Source organism: Cariama cristata, unplaced genomic scaffold (genome assembly GCF_000690535.1).
Source record: "Cariama cristata isolate BGI_N322 unplaced genomic scaffold, ASM69053v1 scaffold22909, whole genome shotgun sequence".
Lineage (NCBI taxonomy): Eukaryota > Metazoa > Chordata > Aves > Cariamiformes > Cariamidae > Cariama > Cariama cristata.
Genome location: NW_009634387.1, coordinates 22,728 through 43,025, shown reverse-complemented (window position 1 = coordinate 43,025; position 20,298 = coordinate 22,728). Strand labels below are relative to the sequence as shown.

The 20,298-nt window shown below is 38.4% G+C and overlaps 1 protein-coding gene across 1 annotated transcript; it reads left to right on the top strand.

The window, feature by feature from the left end:
• The first annotated feature begins 493 nt into the window (after window positions 1–493).
• On the top strand, window positions 494–17,097 carry METTL4 (methyltransferase like 4). The gene is made up of 8 exons (XM_009707136.1): window positions 494–910; window positions 1,698–1,760; window positions 4,887–5,253; window positions 7,432–7,501; window positions 9,295–9,469; window positions 9,683–9,789; window positions 10,402–10,490; window positions 16,952–17,097. The coding sequence occupies exons 1-8, from the start codon at window positions 494–496 to the stop codon at window positions 17,095–17,097; spliced, it is 1,434 nt and encodes a 477-aa protein (XP_009705438.1).
• The last annotated feature ends 3,201 nt before the right edge of the window (window positions 17,098–20,298 follow it).

The following is a 20,298-nucleotide window of genomic DNA, read 5'->3' as shown; positions in this document are numbered from 1 at the left end:
CGGGGGGGAGGTTGGGGGGGTTCTGGGGAAAAACGCGAGCTCCCGGGCCCTGTGTGCCTGCGGGCACTGCGGCCTGGCCGCCCCCGTGCTTGTGTTGCCGCTCCCGAGTGCGCTCATATAAAGTCTTGGCTTATATCGTTGCTGTGACATCGTGCTATTTTCTGACTTGTTAAAAGAGCCGTCTGAAAGTAAGCCTGTACTCTGTAAAATCATGGAAACTTATTTAAGGCTTGCTTACCATAAAAAAAGTGAAATAGGGATGAAACAGAAGTCATAGTGGGGAGCCAGCTGAAGTCAGAAGTTTCTGCAGTGTGCCCTGTGTGCGCATGGTAATGTCTGTCAGAAGATAGGTGCTACTTTATTAATCGGTGGTAATTCTGAAAAGTGAACCCTTAAAATATTTTCCACAGGAGGAGTTTGCTCCAGGAAGTGCGTGTGATTACCAGCTACGGCTTCAGGCAGTTGGTTTTTCGTCTTGAAAAAGAGAGCTGTGATGTCTGTGGTACATCGGCTGACAGCGGGGTGGCTCGTGGATCATCTCTCTTTCGTCAATCAATGTGGCTATGAGGTCTGCGACTCTTTTGCGTGCCCTGGTGGTGTCACTCTGAATACTTCTATCACATCTACTGGAGATTGTCATGCTGCCTCTACCTTTGCTGCCACCTCCTCACCTATTCCTGATCCTGGAGATGTGATAGAAACAGAAGGTAAATCAGCAAAAACAAGATACGTGTTTCGGGAGGAGTTCTTTGATGTTTCTAAGCCCTATATAGCTGCAGCTTCTGAGGAGCAACTGTGGCAGGGATGTCCTGAGGTGAGTCTCACAGAAATAAAGGCCAACAGCAACAGAGAGGAACACCAAGAAGGAACCAAGACTAGTGCTGAAGATTCTGTTGCCACCACTAGGAAGGTATGTTCTCTGTAATACAGGAACTACAGTAAACTACAGTAATCCTCTGGTAAATAATGTATCGCTAACATTGTTTTGCACACTTCAGTTTCCCGAGGTTAGATAGAAGAGCAGGACCTTTTCCACAATAGATTTCAAGATGCATGGAAAATGTAAGCACTCGTGAGGATATTCTTGTGTCCTTTGTGTCAGTAATGTGCATCCTGTGACTTGAAAGCAGTAGGTTGCTCACAAAATCTTCTGATGTTGGTTGTGGTCAGGCACTTGAGCTAAAACTGTGGTAGCTGTCAAGATTGGGCAGATTAACAAGAAGGGAAGGACAGTAAGAGTTTACTTTCAATATGTAGATTGTTCAGTACTGTTCCTTTGCACCAAAAAAAGTAAGAGTCACAAGTCTGAACCAGCAAATGTAATTGTGAGGACATAGTTAATTTTCCCATGTTATTGGTAAACTGCACTTGGCAGCTTAACAAATACTTTCTAGTATGGGCCCAAAGGAGGCATGAACGTGAACTGTGGCCTGCACCAGGTACCCTGAGATCCCACTGCTGTGAGTAACATAACATGGCTTTAAGCCTCTGTACCTTGAGACTACCTACAGCAGCCTAGGTATTTTGAGATCATCTTTTTGCTTATTGGACTTATACTTGTGATAGAAAAAGAAGGAAAGTTTCTTCTGCTTTTAAAAGAGTTAATTTGTAGTTCAGGTAGATTTGATTATGTATTTTTTTCTCCCTTCATCATGGAGTGATATGGATTTTTTTTTCATTGTTTGCTCATTCTGCAGAAACGTAAAAGGAAATGTGTATTCAATCAAGGTGAACTGGATGCTTTAGAATACCATTCAAAGGTAAGTCTGAACAAAAGTATGTTTTGCAAGTACATGATACCTGGCTTTGGGCATGTATGGAGTGCAAGGCATGGTTGCAAACAAGTTCTGTTCTTGTAGTTTGTTTCATTAATGGTCATGTCTGCAGTCCTTAAATGAATAAGTGCATAGAGAGAATGTCTTCTACGTAGATGTGTGTGAAATAAACTAGACATGAAACTGCAGCTGAAACATTTTGAAAAGCTGGAAACTGCATTCATAAAATATCTTTTACTGTTACGGATTACTGAGCATTGTATTGAAAGAGTTAAAACCCCCAAGAACAAGGAAGATGTTGTAAATATCTTAGTTACTCAGCTAAACAAAGGAAGGGCCTTTGGGGACCTTTGGGGGATGGCTGGAATAGCTGTGGGGTGGGGAGGCTCCAGGACAGCCTCACTTTGGACAGAGGCCTCTGTGATTTGGGGGATAGCTAGAATGGCTGTAAGGTAAGGCTCCAGGACAATCTCACTTTAGACAACTCTGACAAGAATGCACCTAAAGACATCGTATTTGCCACTGTGACTGATACATCCTGAGGAGCACAAAGAAATCAACGGACACCAATCGAGACCAAGATAAGGAGCTTTCGACAGTGATGAGCCAAGACAAAGACCACCAGGGAAGATGACTGTGCATGTGGATCAGACATTTGTATATATTAATGAGTTACAGGAAATCTCATGTTTATGTAAATGAGTTCTTGGAAGTCCTCTGAATATATATAACTTCATGGTATATAATCTCTGAAAGTTTACCAAATCGTTGGAACACTCATGGTGGAGCGATCCCCAGTGCTGCCCAGTGCTGCAAAGAATGCCTGCTTAGTAACACTCTGTTGTTATTGAGTTTCATTATGTTGGAGTCCTTACCCAGCCTCACCTCGCTTCCCACTTCGGTGAGGAAAGTTAGAAAGCAAGGGGGTTTGGATGTTACCGATCTTTGTATCAGTATAGTGATGAGTTGAATATTAGTTAAACAGGAAGCGACTGTTTTGAAGTGAACAGTGTAACCTGTTCTGAAGATCAACTTATCTTTAGTATATTGGGACACTGTGCTGAAGTTATTCAAAACTTCTCTCGCCACATGTGCTCAAAGATGTCTTGGTCTGCTAATGAGAAAGAATTTTTCCATCTAACATTTTACATTGTCATACTAAAGCATCATGAGTGAATTCTAAGTCTCTATTCAGGCTCATGTCAGTGATATACTGGTGAAGTTACAATTGAATTATGCTGAAGCATGTTAATAAATCCTAGAAATGTAATCTGTGGATGATGTTTGATGTATTCTTGCTGCTTTCCTAAATAGTGATGTGAACCTGAACTAGGACCTACACTTGCTTTCTTTCCTTTGACAAAGGTGTTAGTCATATTGGCCTTTTTGTTTAAGTCTATTTCTCTTGGACTATGTTTAAATGACTGTTTTTGTTCTTTTACATGGCAACAATTTTGTAGTAAACATGTACAATTTGCTATGATCCAATGTAGAGGTCTTGTAATTATTTCTGTGAATAAGCTATGCATGTGCAAAATCACCTTGAAGGAGAGAACATTGAAGTTCAACATCAAACGGAGGTTATGAGTATGAAAACCTCTAAGCTAAAATAAAGTCATTCAACAGTAGGAATAAGGGAAGAAATGAAGAGAAGTTGTTTGGTGTCTTGGAGGCCTATGAAATTTCAGATGATTTTTCGTGAATATGCAAAAAAGACACAGTTTTGAAAAATCTGTGATTCCCAGTTAGCCTCTGGTACCATTCACGGATTAAAATGTATTATTTCTTACTGTATTTGTAGTGTTAAAGGTTGTGGCTCTGCAAGTCAATTTAGATTATTTTGGCAATTATTCATCTCTTTAGAATTTTTTTCCAAAAAAAACCCCACCCAAATTTGTGTCTGCCAGTGAAAGTAGGCATTGAATCCATTTATGAGTTTCAGTCAGAGTCAACATAGGGAACAGTACAAAATAAGCTACGTTCCTTCAGCAGCTGTTTGTTGGAACTACTGTTTAAATTGCTTGGTAGTCAAGAGGCTTTGTCCACCTGTGAATTAACACATGGATGTAAGAAGAAAAGCCATCTGCATTAATTCAGCTATACAACTTGTAGCATTTCTAAAGATATATTTATTAATTCTGTTAAAGCAGTATGAACTTTTACTATCACAGACTTAGGTAGTTAAAAATTATGACTCTGGCCCCTCAGATATCTAGATGGTGGCATTATTAAAGAAATTATTAGAAAAAAATTTCCTTCTCCCTCCTAATTTGGAAATTGAAATAAAGAGTATTTTGTAAAAATGTCTTGTAAAGTTGAGGATTCCACAGTCAGGAGCTTTAGAAACCATAATAAATATTTGAAACCTTTGATAAAGCCAGTGTAATTGGCAATATTGCTATTCTAAATCAACAAAAATGCCTAATTGATAATTAAAACTCAAAAGCTCAATGATTTGAGAATAAACTAGGTCTCTAAATTTTGCAAACAGAGAGTGCTGATGTGAATGAGAGTGTATATAGACCCAAGAATCTTGTCTTCTTGGACTCGCTGGCAGATTATCTGAGAGGTGTGTCACTTAAAAAAGTTGCAAAACGAAGTTCTAATAATTTAATTTGATTTACTGATTGTACTTCTGTATTACTTTTAAAATGCATAAACTATTGTTTTTTTTGAAGTGAATTAAAATGTGGAAAACCACTGATTTTTAGATCCCAGTATACATCTTAATTAAAAATATGTTTATGGGCACAGTAACTTGAAATTAGATTAGAATTTTAAATTACACTTCAAATTACTGCTTTGAAATTTATGGTTTTTTTGGAACAATAATATTCCGCCTCTATTGTCTGTGGAATGTTTTATTCAGTAGTCTCTCACTCTTCCTTTCTCTAGGCTTCTAATTATTGTGACTTTAGAAAAAAAACAACAGAAGTTAGCGTGGCCTTATTATCATGCCCTTGTAGCTTTTGAGTCAATGATCTCAGTAGTTGGCAAGGATCCTTTTCCCACTCTGCGGATTGAAAATATTTTTATTTCTGTCACATTCCCTGATCAAGTAGATACTTGAAAGATAATTTCTTTTTCCCTCGATTCTTTATGACTCTACAGGTCAGGAAGCTCGTTTGGGAAGGCACTTTGCATTTAGTCCAAGAAGGACTCAAAAGTGGTTTTCTTCACCGCAGTACTGCAGACCTCGGTTGCAGGAAGAAGGTTGTTCCGGGACACATTGGCTGTGAGTTGGCTGAATTGTGTGAAATGGCAAAGCAGTTTCCAGCTGTGAACAAAAGTGACCATCACGCTGTCCATGTGCTAGATGATGAAACATCCATTCCAGAGCAGGACCTGCTTTCCTGTGTTACAGAAAACGGCTCAAACTGTGCAAAGATAGTTGTGTTAATGGGACAGAAGTACTTGGTGCCACCAAAAAGCAGTTTCCTTTTATCAGATATTTCGTATTTGCAGCCCCTGCTGCACTGTAAGTATCTTTAGGCATTAGAATTTATCACTTCTCTCCTGCCTGAGAAGGGCAGTTAATGTCAAGATGGCTAAGGACTCAAAGATTAGATTTTAATACACATCATCGCACTGACAGGAAATGCTGCTGCAAGCTGTCAAAGTGGTGGTTCTACCCTTCTGCAGATAGGTGAGGGCTTTCAAAGGAATCCTGAGTGGTTAGGAGCTCATATCATGGGGAATTATCTATCTCCAGGAGGCTCCTTTAAAAATCTCACCCAAAATATGACAGTTTTTGAGTGTGTTCTGATTCCGCTGTCAGCATAGAAGTCAAGTAAATGCATTAAATTGGGACTAGCTGTGCTGCTGGGCGCCTGTCCCACAGCAGGAGGCTTTAACATACGTAAGTCCATGCTGCTGCTGGGGAGGTGTTCCTGCTGTCTTGGATTTTGGCTAGGTTAGACCATGGGAGAGGGATGAGATTATCCATCTTAAAGCAAGGGTTCCCTCACAGATTCGTCCTGTTTAGCAGCAGAGTCTATTTAGATTGGCACAAACAGATTGTGAAATCGACCCCTGTGTCCCCCAGAGAAGATGATGGTTTGAGAGGCTGCTGCACCCAGCTGGAGGTGAACACCACTTTAGCAAGACCGTGAGTAGCAAACCTGAGTTGACTTCTCAGCTGCTGCCTTTCACAGCTGAGAGCATTGGGTTAAGCCAAAATCAGTGACAGAGAAATGTTGGGATTTTAGAATTGATAACTCCTCTATAAAAGTAAATCAAAAGCTGTCCAAGCCAGCTGTAACGGGCCATGCAGAAAGCTTTCAGCTGACAACATGCAGCAGTCTTCATTGTACTTCAGCATTCCATTAGCTTTCAATTTGACCTTAGTTATTATTATTAGCAGCAGCAAGCTTCATCAGACAGTCTTATAGGAAAGATGTTGCCTGTGAGCAAGAGCTGGGGATTACTGCTCTACCCTCTAATCAGTAATTTTAGAATTGTTTAGTTACGTATGTTTTGTCCCTTCTAATATGCAACTTAGATGCTCACTGATTTTTTTTATTTTTTTTTTTTTTTAAGAAGATATGTAGGGGGTGGAATCTTACTATCAAAATAATAATTTTTTGTTTGAAGTCCAGAATGTAGCCAGTGAGCTGTTTTCAGCTGTATGAAAGAAGGAAGGTCACTATCGCTGTGCTATTAGTAAGCACAGCTGTGCATATAGAAAGTTTGGATTCTCCCAGAGGTCAAGAGAGTACTCCAAGAAATTTGAGAAAATACTTTTGAAGTAACCAACAGTGAATGTTAATATAATGTGATGACTTCAGATTTTTTTTTTTTTTGAGGAAGTCTACTGTCCGTTTTATTTATTATTTTTCTTCTTCCCTTTCACCTGGCAAAAGAGAAGTGTTTCTTGCCGGTCAATCCACTGTCAGGATAACGCTTCCAATCTTAATAAAGGAATAAGATGTAGCAAGCACATTTAATGGACATGAAATACTAAACTGTTGTTCTTATTAGCTGTTTAAATAGTTAGCATCAGACTCAAAGAAGGAACAAATATGTTCTGTGGAAAAATAAAATTGGAGAGTCCTGTTTTTTCATGGATGTGTCCTGTATCTTCTATCCTCCATGTAAAGTAAACCTAGCTTGTCCTGTGAAAACTCTTTCACTTCTCTTCCCCTTGTCCATTAATTTCCATTTCACACACTGGATCTAGCTCTCTCTCTCTCTCTTCACCTCCAGTAGTACAAACCACAGTTTTCCAGGGCTGGCTTGGAGCTCTGGGTGTCCCAGTTGGCCTGCTGAAAGATCAAACAGGACAGGAATCTTGCGTTCAGGGTTGCAGCCTTTCACTCAGCTGGGTGCCTTATTACGTAGCTTCTGTTAGGAAACTCGGAGAAATGTTCATCTTTGAGACTTGCACTTGACTATCAGTTTTTTTGTGGAAGTCCCTCAGATGTTCAAAATTTCTTGGAGGGGTCTGACACAGATCACATGAACATCCTTTCCTTAGGTAATCAGCCTAAAAATCTCTGAAGTATATGATTATCTGAATTAAAGCCAGCATACTAGAAGCCTTTTAACTGCTTATTTGGAAAGAAGAGGAGAAAGTTGCATTTTGCTGCATATCAATTTTAACTAGTAGATTTATTTTAAAACTATTTTACTGGCTTTTTGTAATTTCACTTCCCAGACAAGAAAGAATATGATGTAATTGTGATTGATCCACCATGGGAGAACAAGTCCGTTAAAAGGAGTAACAGGTAAATTTTGTAGTAAAATCAAACAAATTTTGTTTTCTTGGCTTACAAAGGGTAATTAACAATGTGATACAAGACCAGTATAACTGTGAGACTGAAGCTTAAACTAGCAAATATTTTGTCGCATGCTTACCTTCAACATCTATGAAATGTCTCAGGGATTTCACTGAAATAGCTTGGATAATTTGCGTACAAAATATTTGCAAGAGTAGATCTTAAATTACCTAACTGGTGAGAGAATGTTAGTCCATAAGACTAATAAGGAAAGTCTGGAATCAACTGTTCTGTAAGGCCCAGATCATGCAGATGCTAATTTGAAATTAACAGGGTTACTTCAGTGGGCACAAAGCTAGATAAATGTAGAAGTATTCCCAGGACTGAGGTTCTATTTAGAAGTTTTAGGGTTTTAATTTTTTTTTTTTTTTTTTAAATTTGAGCTGTAGTTTGAGCTTCAGTCTGATGGGAAAGAGAGGAAATGATAATGCAGCAGTGAAATCCTCAAGTGCAATAGGAACTTTCTGAGTACTGTAGTTTATGAAGTCATTAACTTAAAATTTTACAGCCTTCCTTCTCTGCTGAGTAACATCAGGCTTATACCAGTGGAGCTCTCTTGATTACCATAGAACTGTATCCATGTGAAAGAAGGGCAGACAGGAAAAATTGCCTTACAACTTTCTAGAATAATGTCTACTGTAGCTTTTGAAGCATGTTATCAAGACATAATTGGAAGATGCAGAGACCAATTAGTAGGTTTTACTTTGAAAGCCTTACAAAAACCTCTAGAAACTTGGAGTTAAACTTATTCAAGTGTCTGTCTTAACTATGTAAGTTACTCAGAGGAAAATTGTAGTTATTCATAAGTGTGAATTAGCCAGCAAGATCCTCTCTCCCTTAGGAAATAAAGGCAAAAGGTAGAAGAGCTATCACAGCTGTTGCTTACCTTGTAAGTGGCTAGTCTTTATTAAGCATTTCGCATCTGGGTTGTGAATCTCATTTTCTTTGGGCAATCTAGTCCAGGAGGTATTTTGGATTTTACCCTTGTTACCTGTTTCTCCCTGTTGCATTGTATAGGGATCCCAGGTACACAGACGATGGCTGTCGATTCCAGTAGGCAGTGTACCAGGGGTTTTGATGCTGCAATGTGTAGGTTCCATGAATTGCAACTCCCTGATAATGTAGAATAGCATCATGAGAAAAATGGCAGAACAGGACAGAATCTGGAAAGCGTACTGTATCCACTGATGTAGCATACAGTTAGCTCAAAAATGTGCAAAACTCTTCTGAATGACCTAGAGAACTTTTACCATGAATGGTAATTGAAAAATAATTAATAACTTCTGCAGATAATGGGAGAATTGATTGCTCTTTTATGAGCTTTTAACTTGCCAGTCAAATTAGTGTTGTCCTTGCACTTGTAAATGACTATTTTCACTGCATAGCTTTGTCCTGGCATAAAGATGAGAGTATTGAATTACGTATGATAGTTCTTAAATTAAACTTGAGCTTTTAGACTTCTTCAGAATCAGAACTCATAGTACTTTATTTGGGGGAACAGTAGAAATATGTAGTTAGAGGTTCCACTCAGTAAAACATAAGTACATACACCAATGATTTTATCTCGGGATCCATCAGATTTGGCCATTGGGTGTCAGTCCTGATCCGTTTTTATGACTTGTGTTGTCAGGAGATAATTCTTGAAATGTCTTGGCTGTGTAATTTCTTTATCCATTTGTGTTGCTCTGCAGTTTTTGAATTTGGTATATGCTAACTTGCTTTCTCACTGTATTGGCGGATAGATACAGCCACTTGTCTTCATGGCAAATCAAGCAGATGCCTGTACCAGCACTGGCTGCTCCAAATTGTCTGGTAGTCACGTGGGTGACTAACAGACAGAAGCACTTACGTTTTGTTAAGGATGAACTTTATCCTCATTGGTCTGTGAAAACACTTGCCGAGTGGCACTGGGTAAAAGTAAGTTCTCAATTTGTTTTGTTGCTTTCTTGGAGACTGAGAGGGCTTGCACTGTGACACTTTATATTCTTATAATTTGTCTATTTACTACTGTGTGCTTTTGTATTTGAAAGGTATGGTATCATCAGTATCTTCCTTTTTGTCAAAGAAAATGTCTCGAAAAAATTGGGTATGAAAATCTTCCACTGTGTATTTTTAACTCCTTTGTGCCAGATTACTACAGCTGGAGAATTTGTGTTGCCTTTGGATTCTTTACACAAAAAGCCCTATGAAGTTCTTGTATTGGGGAGAGTTCAAGGAGACGTAAAGGAAGCCTTAAGGTATGCCAGAATATTTATGGTAAATGTCTTTTTTGAGGCTGCTAGGATTTTCTTTATATATATCACTTGTTCATAACACAATATAATGTCCCAAAATCTTCTCTTGGTGTCATCTTTTGGCTGATTGTAGACCTAAAAATAGTCTTATTAGCTTTGGGATAAGGGAGTGCTTTAGTGAGATTAAAGGATGGAAACGTTTGTTCCTTATATCTGTCTATGTTGGGGAACTGCAGATAAAAGCCTCATGGACAGGGCTTCCTTTGCTGACAGGTTCTCTTGGACCATGACTGTTTGGCACAGGCTGACACCACTTTGGTGGTGCTGATGTTTTTCTACGCATGAAAAGATACAAGACTAAATTGTTTGTTTGCAGTGGCTTTATATGCCTATTGTTAACTATGTTTTGCCTGAAGCCTCAGTGATTTCATAAGCTGTCCTTTTATGTATTATGGCTGAGCAACATTTAACTTCCCTTAGACTTATCTGAAGTTTGACTGTGAATGAACATTCTGTGTCTTAGCTCCCATCTGAAGTAGCTCTGCGAGAGCTGCAGCATCACATTTGGTGGTATTCATTCTCATGCTTCTTTTCGTCTTCTGATTTATACAACAGGAAATCTGAAGATGTACTTCCAATTCCAGAACATAAGTTAATTGTCAGCATACCCTGCAGTCTGCATTCACATAAACCCCCTCTTACTGGTGAGTTTTGGTTTGTTGTGTAATGTTTCTGTAGGGCATTGGACTTGGCTGTCTGACATGGTGTACGTAGAATGGGTTACCTTTATATATGAAGTGCCTTAATTTCCCATATGCCAAGCAATTTTGCTCGACAGGACTTGTGGTTCCTCAACGTTTCTAAAAATGTTGTCAGGCACCTATGTCTTCGTCTCTAAAAATGAATGTGAAAGTAGAACTTCAAGAATTATTGTGTGAATATTTTGGGTAGACATGTAAAAATAAAGAAGTTGCATTTTTTAATTTTGTTTTTTAAATGCTGCAGGAACAGTTTACAAATACCGTATGTATGAAGTTATGCCAAATGACCTGAAGTACCTTACAGGTTGGGGAACTTTGGGAATATATAAAATATGGTATCTTCTACTTAGTTAATAAAACCAGAAACCTCTTTCTTTATTACGTCATCTTGAAAGAAATGTTTTGATTTCTGCATGAGTTTATATACCTGCAGTACAGTTGTGCCTTTAAATCCAAAAACTTAATTACTTTAAAAGTGTTAGCAATAAATAAACGTATTTAATACCTCTCCCAAAAATGGTTTCATCCTTCCCCAAGGGGAAGACTTGTGATGAATCTACAAATGTTTCAGGTACACGTGGTGCTATGTAATCACATCAGAAAAGGCAGGTAGAAGAAATGCATAATGCTGTTGGAGAGGAGAGGCATCACGGTTTGCTTCACTGACATGCTTTCCCCAAGGACCAGAACAACTTCAGTTAGGAAGCTGATCTGGACAGTTGTTACACGTTCAGGGAGGCTCTAAAATTTGTATTTTGGGCTTGTATTTATTAAATTAACATACATATATGTACCTGTTCAAAAACTAGTAGAAGACACGTACTTTGGTCAGCTAAAAATTAAAAAAAAAAAAAGGCAATTCTAGGAGGATCTTTTTTGCAGTTTTGAAGCCACATCTTTAAGAATTAGGGCTACAGCAAGAAGTATATGTGTTGATTTAAGCTAGTGAAGGGTAGGGTGGTGATTTGTGAGGCAGCCACCTAGGGCTTCTTCCGAAAACCAATACTCGACAGCACACTCAGACACAAACAGGAAACTTGTGAGGTATCCAAGGGTGCAAACCAGCAGTTTGTATGTATTATAGAGAATGCTAGTGCCAGAATGGTCTTCAGAACAATTCTTTTGTAGGGAAGAATCTAGAAACCATGTTGGGCAATTATAAATTATAATCCTGAATGGGTTTGAAAGAAATTGTCTGTGCTAATTTATATTGTTCTTGAGTCTTTACTCGAATGCTGGGATTTGATACCATTGTGCAGCATTTACATTGCTATTTGAAAAATGAATTTGCTGTTGAGCAGTATCAGTGATTTACAAGGTTTTTATAAAAATCCATGTGTATCCTACAGTTTTGGCAGCTCCATTCTGAACATGGTTATGGAATGTAAAGCTAATTGCTGATGCTTTGACTTCAGTGTTGTAAAAGGGTATCGCTTTCATGACCGGACAGTATTCTCAAGTGGCCGGTAGAGAGCAGCTGAGCTACGGCCTAGGGTGGTTCAGAAGAAATGTGAACAGAAGCAGAGATTTGGCACTGGGGGAGAAGGACACTTGATGAGTCACACGCATTCTTTATGCTTGATTTAACTAGTAACAAAGCCAAAAATATTAGTATTTACTGATGCGGTCTGGCACTTTATTTCTTATTACTGCTATAAAGGCTGTATGTTGGTACATGTGTAGCCCTTAATGATTGATTATAACAGTTTATCTCTCTGGGGGAAGAGAAAGATGTAAATTAAAGTAAGTCATCAAAAAGAGATGTTTGGGTTCCTACAGTGCATTTAACCATGAAATTGCGACTGTAGGGATTTTTGGAGATGCATGTGTTGTGTTCAATGCTTAGAGCTTTAATATATCATTGTAAATGTACTTAAGCTTCTTTATGCAAATGCGTTAAATTTCATTACTCCTGATTTTGGTTCAAGTAACAGCAGGTTTTCTTCCTAATTCAATTCAATGTTGCTCTTAGAAGACATAGAAGGTATTCTGTTACACAGGTGATATGAAGTAATATAGAACTTCAAACACCTTTTTTCCTTTTCCTATTTTATAGATTCTTCTTGTTATAGCCATTTCTCCTCCAGGTTTTAAGTATGTACATTTATTGTAGGAAAATGATATTGTCATATAGGAGTGTGCCTAAAGACACTGCAGATAATTCTTGGCTGTGTTCTAGCCACTTTGCATATCTCCGGCAGAAGAGTGCAGTGGGAAATCTTGGGAACTCCCTCCTCCTGTACCAACCCTGGCTTGTTTGGCCATGTTATAAAAGTGTTCTTGGAAGTAAAAAGAAGTAAATGCCTTTTGTTTCCTTATGCACCTTGTGAGCCCTCACTGTTAGACTAACTGATAGATGCATCAACACCTAGGTTTAACTTGAAGCTCAGGAAAGATGCAGAGATGTAAAGCTGTCTTTGTGCTGAGTTTCAGGTCTCTATCTGGTCCTGCTTCAGGGATTAGACAAACTGGGCGATAAGGATCTCTACATTGCACTCTTTTGAAAGGTTACTGTAAAATGGGTTCAATCATGTGCTTTGCATGGCTCACAAATCAGTGAAAAGCTACAGCCATTTTTACTTTACGTATCCAATTTGCGATGCAGAACTTGCTGTTTAGGTGAAGGAAGTTCAAAAGATAAGGGGAAAGTGTTGCTTGTTTCAAAAATGATTCCTTTTGCTTATTTAAACGTTTTTAGCAGCATGCATCTTCAATACATGTTTGGGATTAAGAGTAGCCAGGTATGGCCAGTATCCTGCCTGACTGCCAGATTGCGCTTCAGAAGGAAGTGGGTTTTCTGGAAGAGCAGTGTTGTATCTGCCAGCTGACTTTGTGCCAGCTTCGTGTGTCCTCGGGCATTAGATGCCCAAGTATAGGTGCCAGAGTTGCTGTTGTAGTGTTTATGACATCTGCAAGTGATAAAGAATAATCTATTTATCATCTATTTAAGCTGTTTATTGTCAGTGGTATCTGTAAGTGGGTAGAAGTAATTGTGTGGGTGGTTTTGGTGGGTTTTTGGGAATCTATTGCTACAGTAGAAAAACTTACTGTTTAGTCTTTCTGCTGATGTAGATCCTCTAACCTGTTTTCAGAGGAAAAAACTCGAGTTTGCTTAAGGGCTGCAAGTCAGATCCATGTGTGCTAAGATAGCCTTCTGATGATATAAAAGTCTATTAAAGAAGCTATAATTTGAAGCTTGAACACTGACTTTTCTTATTTTAAGGAAACCAGCGTAGTAAGATTTTGTGCCAACAAAATACAGCCACATTATTGTCCTCTTCATATGGTAATTTCCATTGGAGTGCAAGTTACTGCCTGATGTGATTATGTGAATACCTGCAACCTGGCAATGAAAAATTGTCCTGTAATGTGATCTTGAATTATATGTAATCTGTCTCTGTTTTTAAAAAAAGCTCTGACTTTAAGAAAGACCCTGTCTCTGGCAGCAGGAGAGAGGGAGATTCCTGGGACTTCCTTTTTAAGTTCTGTAACCAAATTGATTGAAAGATTGGCACAAGCTTCCTGCTTCTGCTGAACTGACTCGTTTTTTTGGCTACCTCTTTTTTGCTTTCTAGCAAACCAGTCTTTGAGGTTGGTTGATCTCCTGAGTGTGCTTTTAAAATTTGTTCTTTTAGGCATGGAAGTTTCTGGTGCTTAGTAAGACTGCTTTTGATTACTGGACTTAGTGCTGTGATGATATTTTTAATCTATGCATTTTAAGAACAAATGTCAACATTACTAATGTGCTCTTAATGAAATTTTATCACCTAAATAATTGCTTCCTCTACTTAGAAGCCTGTATAAAGCATAAAATGGTTCTATTTTGTTTTTATATGGAGGGTGGGAAAAAGTCATATAAAGCCTGACTGTGCAGTAAGCTCTGCATGATCTTATGCCCGTTAGGGTCAAAAAGGTATCCTACAGATGTCAGGATCTGTTCACAGAGAGCTTATTGAAAGCTTTGGAGCTTTGCTTTCCATAGTCTCTCCGTTCTCTTCTGTGGAAGAAGTGCAGCCTCCTACAGCATGGGCTTTCTTGGATGATCAAGAGAATAGATTTTTGGAAGACCTTTGTTAAAGTCATAGAATCATAAAATGGTTTGGGTTGGAAGGTACCTTTAAAGGTCACCCAGTCCAACCCCCCTGCCATGGGCAGGGACATTTTCAACTCGGTCAGGTTGCTCAGAGCCCCATCCAACCTGACCTGGAGTGTTTCCAGGGCTGGGGCATCCAGCGCCTCTCTGGGCAACCTGGGCCAGTGCCTCACCACCCTCATGGTGAAAAATTTCTTCTTAAGATCTAGTCTGAATCTACCCTCTTTTAGTTTAAAACCATTACCCCTTGTCCTGTGGCAACAGGCCCTGCTAAAGAGTCTGTCTCCATCTTTCTTAGAAGCTCCCTTATATATAGAAAGGCTGCCCTAAGGTCTCCCTGGAGCCTTCTCTTCTCCAGGCTGAACAACCCCAACTCTTTAGCCTTTCTTCGTAGGAGAGGTGCTCCAGTCCTTGGATCATGTTGGCAGCAAATTGTACACAAGAAATCGTTAACAAAATAGAGCATGGAAAAAGGACAAGACATGTTACCACTTTTTTTTTTAATATGGTAATTTTTCAAAATGGTATAAAAGCAGCTACTCATAAGTGGTAATGAAGTCTAATTAAATGAACTCCCATGACACCAAACAGCAGTGTTCATTGCAGCAAGTTTTCTGTCAGAATGTACATTTTCCTCTAAACCTCCCAGACTCTTCTCTGCAAATGTTAGATTTCTTTAAACATTTTAGTTTGCCTCTAAAAGAAGCAGGTTTTTAGAAGAAGGTTCCTGGTGGTAGCAGTATTTTTTAGATTAAATGCTGCCTTAATGATAACCCATCTGAGACATTCATTTGACATTTGTTAAAGATTGGGGAAGGAGAACAGGTTTGTATGCCATGCCAAAATACAAGAAAGTCTGGAAATACCCATTACAAAATATTTATGAAAAAGTTTTGAATGGGTTGAAGCTTTGGAAGAGGCGATCAGGTAGGTAGGAAATGCATCTGGAGTTGGTTAACACTCACTAGAAAGTGAAGTGGATGCTCATCTTTCTGCAACAGGAGCAGGCCATGATGAGGTCAGCTGGGGAGGCTGTGACTGGCAAACTTGATGCAAAAATTCAGAACTTGGATTGCACTGAAAAAAAAAAAAAGGATTCCCTCTCATACTTTCATGTATGCTGATTGGATAGGTTTTTGCTTTCTGCAGTGATCATATCTGAAGAGCCTGAGTCAAACAACATAATGTTGGATTGATGACCTGTATTTTTAAGCTACAGAAATTCAGAAACCACTGGGAGATCTGATCAAAATTGACCCAAGATGTCCTTTCAAAAAGGAACTGATTCCATAGTTTTTCTTCTTTTGTCCTCAGTAACAAAAATTAAAACTTAACACGCAATTTTTAGTATTGATACATTTTTCAGTCTTTCTACCTTTTTTATGTCAGGTACCTCTTAAACTTTTGCTTTTCTCATGCGTATTTTTATACGTAATATCTTTGTCGCTATTTCCTGAAACCTAGTTAGGAGTGTGTTTGACCCAGCCGCAAACTAAATGATTCTGTGTGACAAGTAACACGTTTACCAACAAACTATTTGCAATAATACTTTTCAGGTGCAATGCAAGATCTTTTTCTGCCTCTCCAAGTATACCAGTTATAGTCGATGACACAACTGATGTTAATGACAAGCATCTATTTATTTGGATTTAAGCAGTAAAAATACCCAACTGTAGAAGAAATTTGACGTTTATATTACTTAATCAAAGAACAGAGTTATATAGATATTTCTTCAGTTCCCGAGTTGCTATTTGGGAAAAAGAAGCCCCTGCATTTTTGTAGCCCTTTTAGTGCTGTGCTTATTTAACTGGTGTTTCTTATTTTACCTTTTAACAGTTGTAATCAAAAAAATGCTTTTATCTCCTTTAAGATGCTGCGGAAAAGAGTGTGATCTTAAATAAATAAAATCTTTCCTTAATTATTTATTTTTAGAAGTGTTGCCCCTGTGTTATAGGAGCTGACTGAGTCTTTAGGAGGTGTTTGGTTGATATTAGTGAAAAATTCAGAACTCATCTATGTAGAGGCTGAAATAAATCCTCATTCCCTTTCTCTAAATGAAAACCAATAAATCAAGGCTATTGAAGACCTTGACAGTATTGTTCAGAATTTCAAGGGCACTTACTTAAAATTACTTTTTCACTATAAATAGTGCGGCTGTTTGATGAAACGCCTGAAATTAATTTGCTGTCTCTTCCTTTTTTAATGAAACATTCAGTTTTTCATCCACTAGCAGCACAGGGGAGTTTTATTTGTTTACTATTGTTATTTGTACCTTTGTCACTGTTGTTTTCTTTTTTTTTCTCTTGCACAGCGATTCTGGCAGAGTTTATCAAGCCAGATGCGGAATGCTTGGAGTTGTTTGCTCGCAACCTACAGCCTGGCTGGACCAGCTGGGGAAATGAGGTTTTGAAGTTTCAGCACATTGATTATTTCACTGTTCTGCAGAATGAAAACTGAGTTGGGTCTTGTAGCTTAATTCTGAAATTCCGCACCTTCCCAGCAGGCTCTTGGACTTGCCTTTATTACTGATGGTGCACTCGGAAGGTAACAGAAATAAACCCAATTGCACTACAGTTAAAATCCTTGAAGTGACAGGATATCTGTTTAAAGGTACCTCCATTCCTACAAACTGGTCCTTTTGATGATCTTGAGATATTCAAATACTGATGTTAAAGTGTAAGTCCATCCCTGTTTTTTTCAAACCTCAAGAAAAGAGAGATATTTTAAAGTATTTTCACTGCAGCTATCAAATCTGAGCATCATAAGTGCTATAGTGTTGCACTTGTATTATTTTTAAAGAATGATAATGTGTTGTTTTTAAAGAGTGGCAATGGAAGTAAACAGTTCTGGATTACGTATGTTTCCTTAAAGAAGATTGTTTCTTGCACAACAGTGGATTTTGAACTAAAATACTTATGAAGGCAGGGTGTCCTCCTTTGTATCTGTCTGTCTACCTCAGAGGAAATACAAGGAGCAATGCTTGTGTTCATTGGCAAACGAATTGTTGACTGACCACATCCTAAGTAAAGTTACACTTTTAAAACAGTCAACAATTCCATCTTTCTGTATATGGTGTTGATTCTTTGAATACATTGTAAATGATCGGTCTCAACATCTTAAAAATTCTGCATATGAAGCTGTTAGATTTAACTGAAATTTTAACAGGTTGTAAGTATTTTAAAAATTCTCTTTCCTTATGTTCTTAGGGCTAAAAAGCCATGCCCGTGAGCTGTATTTTTCAGCTGGCATAAAAAAGATCCTTTTTTTTTTTTTTAGGAATGGTACACTTTGTGTATCCTTTGCTGCCCTTAGATTTGCTTTGAAAAATAAAAAAAGGAGATTTGGTGAAGCCTCTGTGACTTACTCATCTGCAGCAGCAGAGGCAGAGCTGCTGGACAAGCTGATTGTCCTGATGGCAAGCTCCTGAGTTCTGACTGTTTATAATGGGGAACAACATGCGTTCCATACCTTCTTTACATTCGTTTCCCTTTTGGTCGTCTGATGAGCTGTGACGGTTTTAAAATTAAAGTTTAAAAACTTTAAATGTTAGCAGATATTTTTTAATAATTTTGTAATAAAAGTTAAAATAAAAACTTGTCAGTGTCTTATATGCAGATCCGGTTTCTTTATTACTGTTCGATTTCATGTTTTGCCTGTTGGAGCAGTGGAGTTGACAAATGCTTTTTTCTTTTTTCTGTCCCCCCCCAGGTAAACATATACTCAAAAATAAGTAAATAATGTAACAGTGACAGTAGTTACCAGGCAAAACACTTCTTGCTGCCTGATTTCATTTAGCCTACATTTTAAACTGTCGGTCTGTAAGCAACCTTACCTACAACTGTAAGGGATAAGAAGGTGCTTTATTTGCTTTCAGTTTTACAAGACATTCCCTACCTGGAGCTTCTGCGGTCCCAGCCAGAATTCCCCTGCCCTCCCAAGATGGTCTCATCCAGTACTAAATGAGTGGATGAGGCTCAAGTATGGAATAAATCATAACTGCTGCACATACCGTGTTTTTCCTTTGTACTCTACAAGAAATGATGATATTGTCTGTTCCACATCCGCTGCTACAAATGGCTCTAGATTATCTTTTAATTGCAAATAAAGGAAAGGGATGAACAGTCTCAGAGATCAGGAAACCACCTTTCTCCTCCTTTGAGCTAAGCGACAGAAGCCTTCGAAGGGAATGACCTTCTTCCAGCAGTTTAAGAATGGATGACCTATTTAATCTGTCTTTTCTGTGGAGTTCCTTTGCAAGTCGTGGCCTTCTAGCCCTCCCTCTGTCTTCTGAGCTCCTGGGCTCAGAAGCTGAGCAGCTAATTCCAGCAGCTGGGAATCCAATCTCCTGAGGATGCTTTGTACGTAGAGGGCATGGGCAGGCAAGCTGTAAGCTTCTCAGACTGGAAATCAAAACTTGAAGATTGGAGCCTAAATAATATGTGATCATGTCATAAATAGTTACAAAACTGTGCCTCGGACGGCTGTTTGCTTCTTTTCCAGTGCTCTGGCTATGAAGAAAACCTTGTGAATGTGACAGAAATGGTTCTACATCTGCAGCCAACCTGAAACCGTTGGGTTTTCCTGGGAGGAGCTTCAGTATATCTCAGCTTGTTGCTAACTCAGAAATCTCATGGTGGTATTAGCAGTTGATAGTTTCAGGGTCATGTTTTAAACATAATTATTGGCCTGTTATGCTTAATTCATAATTTAAATAGCTGCTTACGCTTTTTTAGCTGTCCAAAATCCCAGCTGTCCCCGACCATCCATCAGATCTTTCAGCATCAGTCAGATGATTCCTCTGAGGCAGGATCTGAAACGTACTGAAAAATCAGTGATGAGTGAAGGCAGCGAATATAAAAGGAGAATTTAAGGTCCAGTTTCCTTTTATAAACGAATAGTATTATCTATGCCAATTGCTCTGTGTTACTTTTGTGGTGGAAAGATGGCGTCTGTTGTGTCAAGTCTTGTATCAAAAAGAAAACCTGCTCTGAAGAGTTTACAAACTTGGTAAGAAAGGAAAGAACAAGGGAGAAGATAGGATGGAAGAATACAGGGTAGTCATGAGATGTTGAGGGGTGTATGGTAAGCGGCAGCCTAGGGATTTTGCACATCTTCAGTGTTCCTAAGAAAGGACAGGTTTTCCCCGTCCACCTTTAAAGAGATCTTCTGCTGTTCTATTTTGGCATGTTAAAATTCACACATTCCAAGGAAAAATAGGTGAAGTGTGTGTTTTACCAACAACATTGGCAAAAGAGGAGGTTTTTTTCACTTTTAAATTCTTTTTGTGGCAGTTGGGTGAACTGAGACCTGTGTTTGCTCAAGAATTTTCAGAAAGTACTTTATTTGGTACATCTGTTATTTTAGCAGGATGATGACAAAATAATTCTTTGGCTAGGTGTTCTCCACTACTTAAGGCCTTTTAAATTTATGTCTTACTGCAAAAAAACTCAGTTCATAAAGCAATAAGAAGTAATTTTAGGCTGCTCCTATATGTAGAGTACATCAAGTGTCATAATCAAACTTACTTTTATGAAGCTTCAGGTTTGAGTATGATTTTGAAATGTCAAATTAGCATATGACCTTTACTTGTGTTCTTAAATTCTATAAAGTCAAAAGAATTATATCAGTAAGATATGTTTTTTGGAATAGTGATTGCTA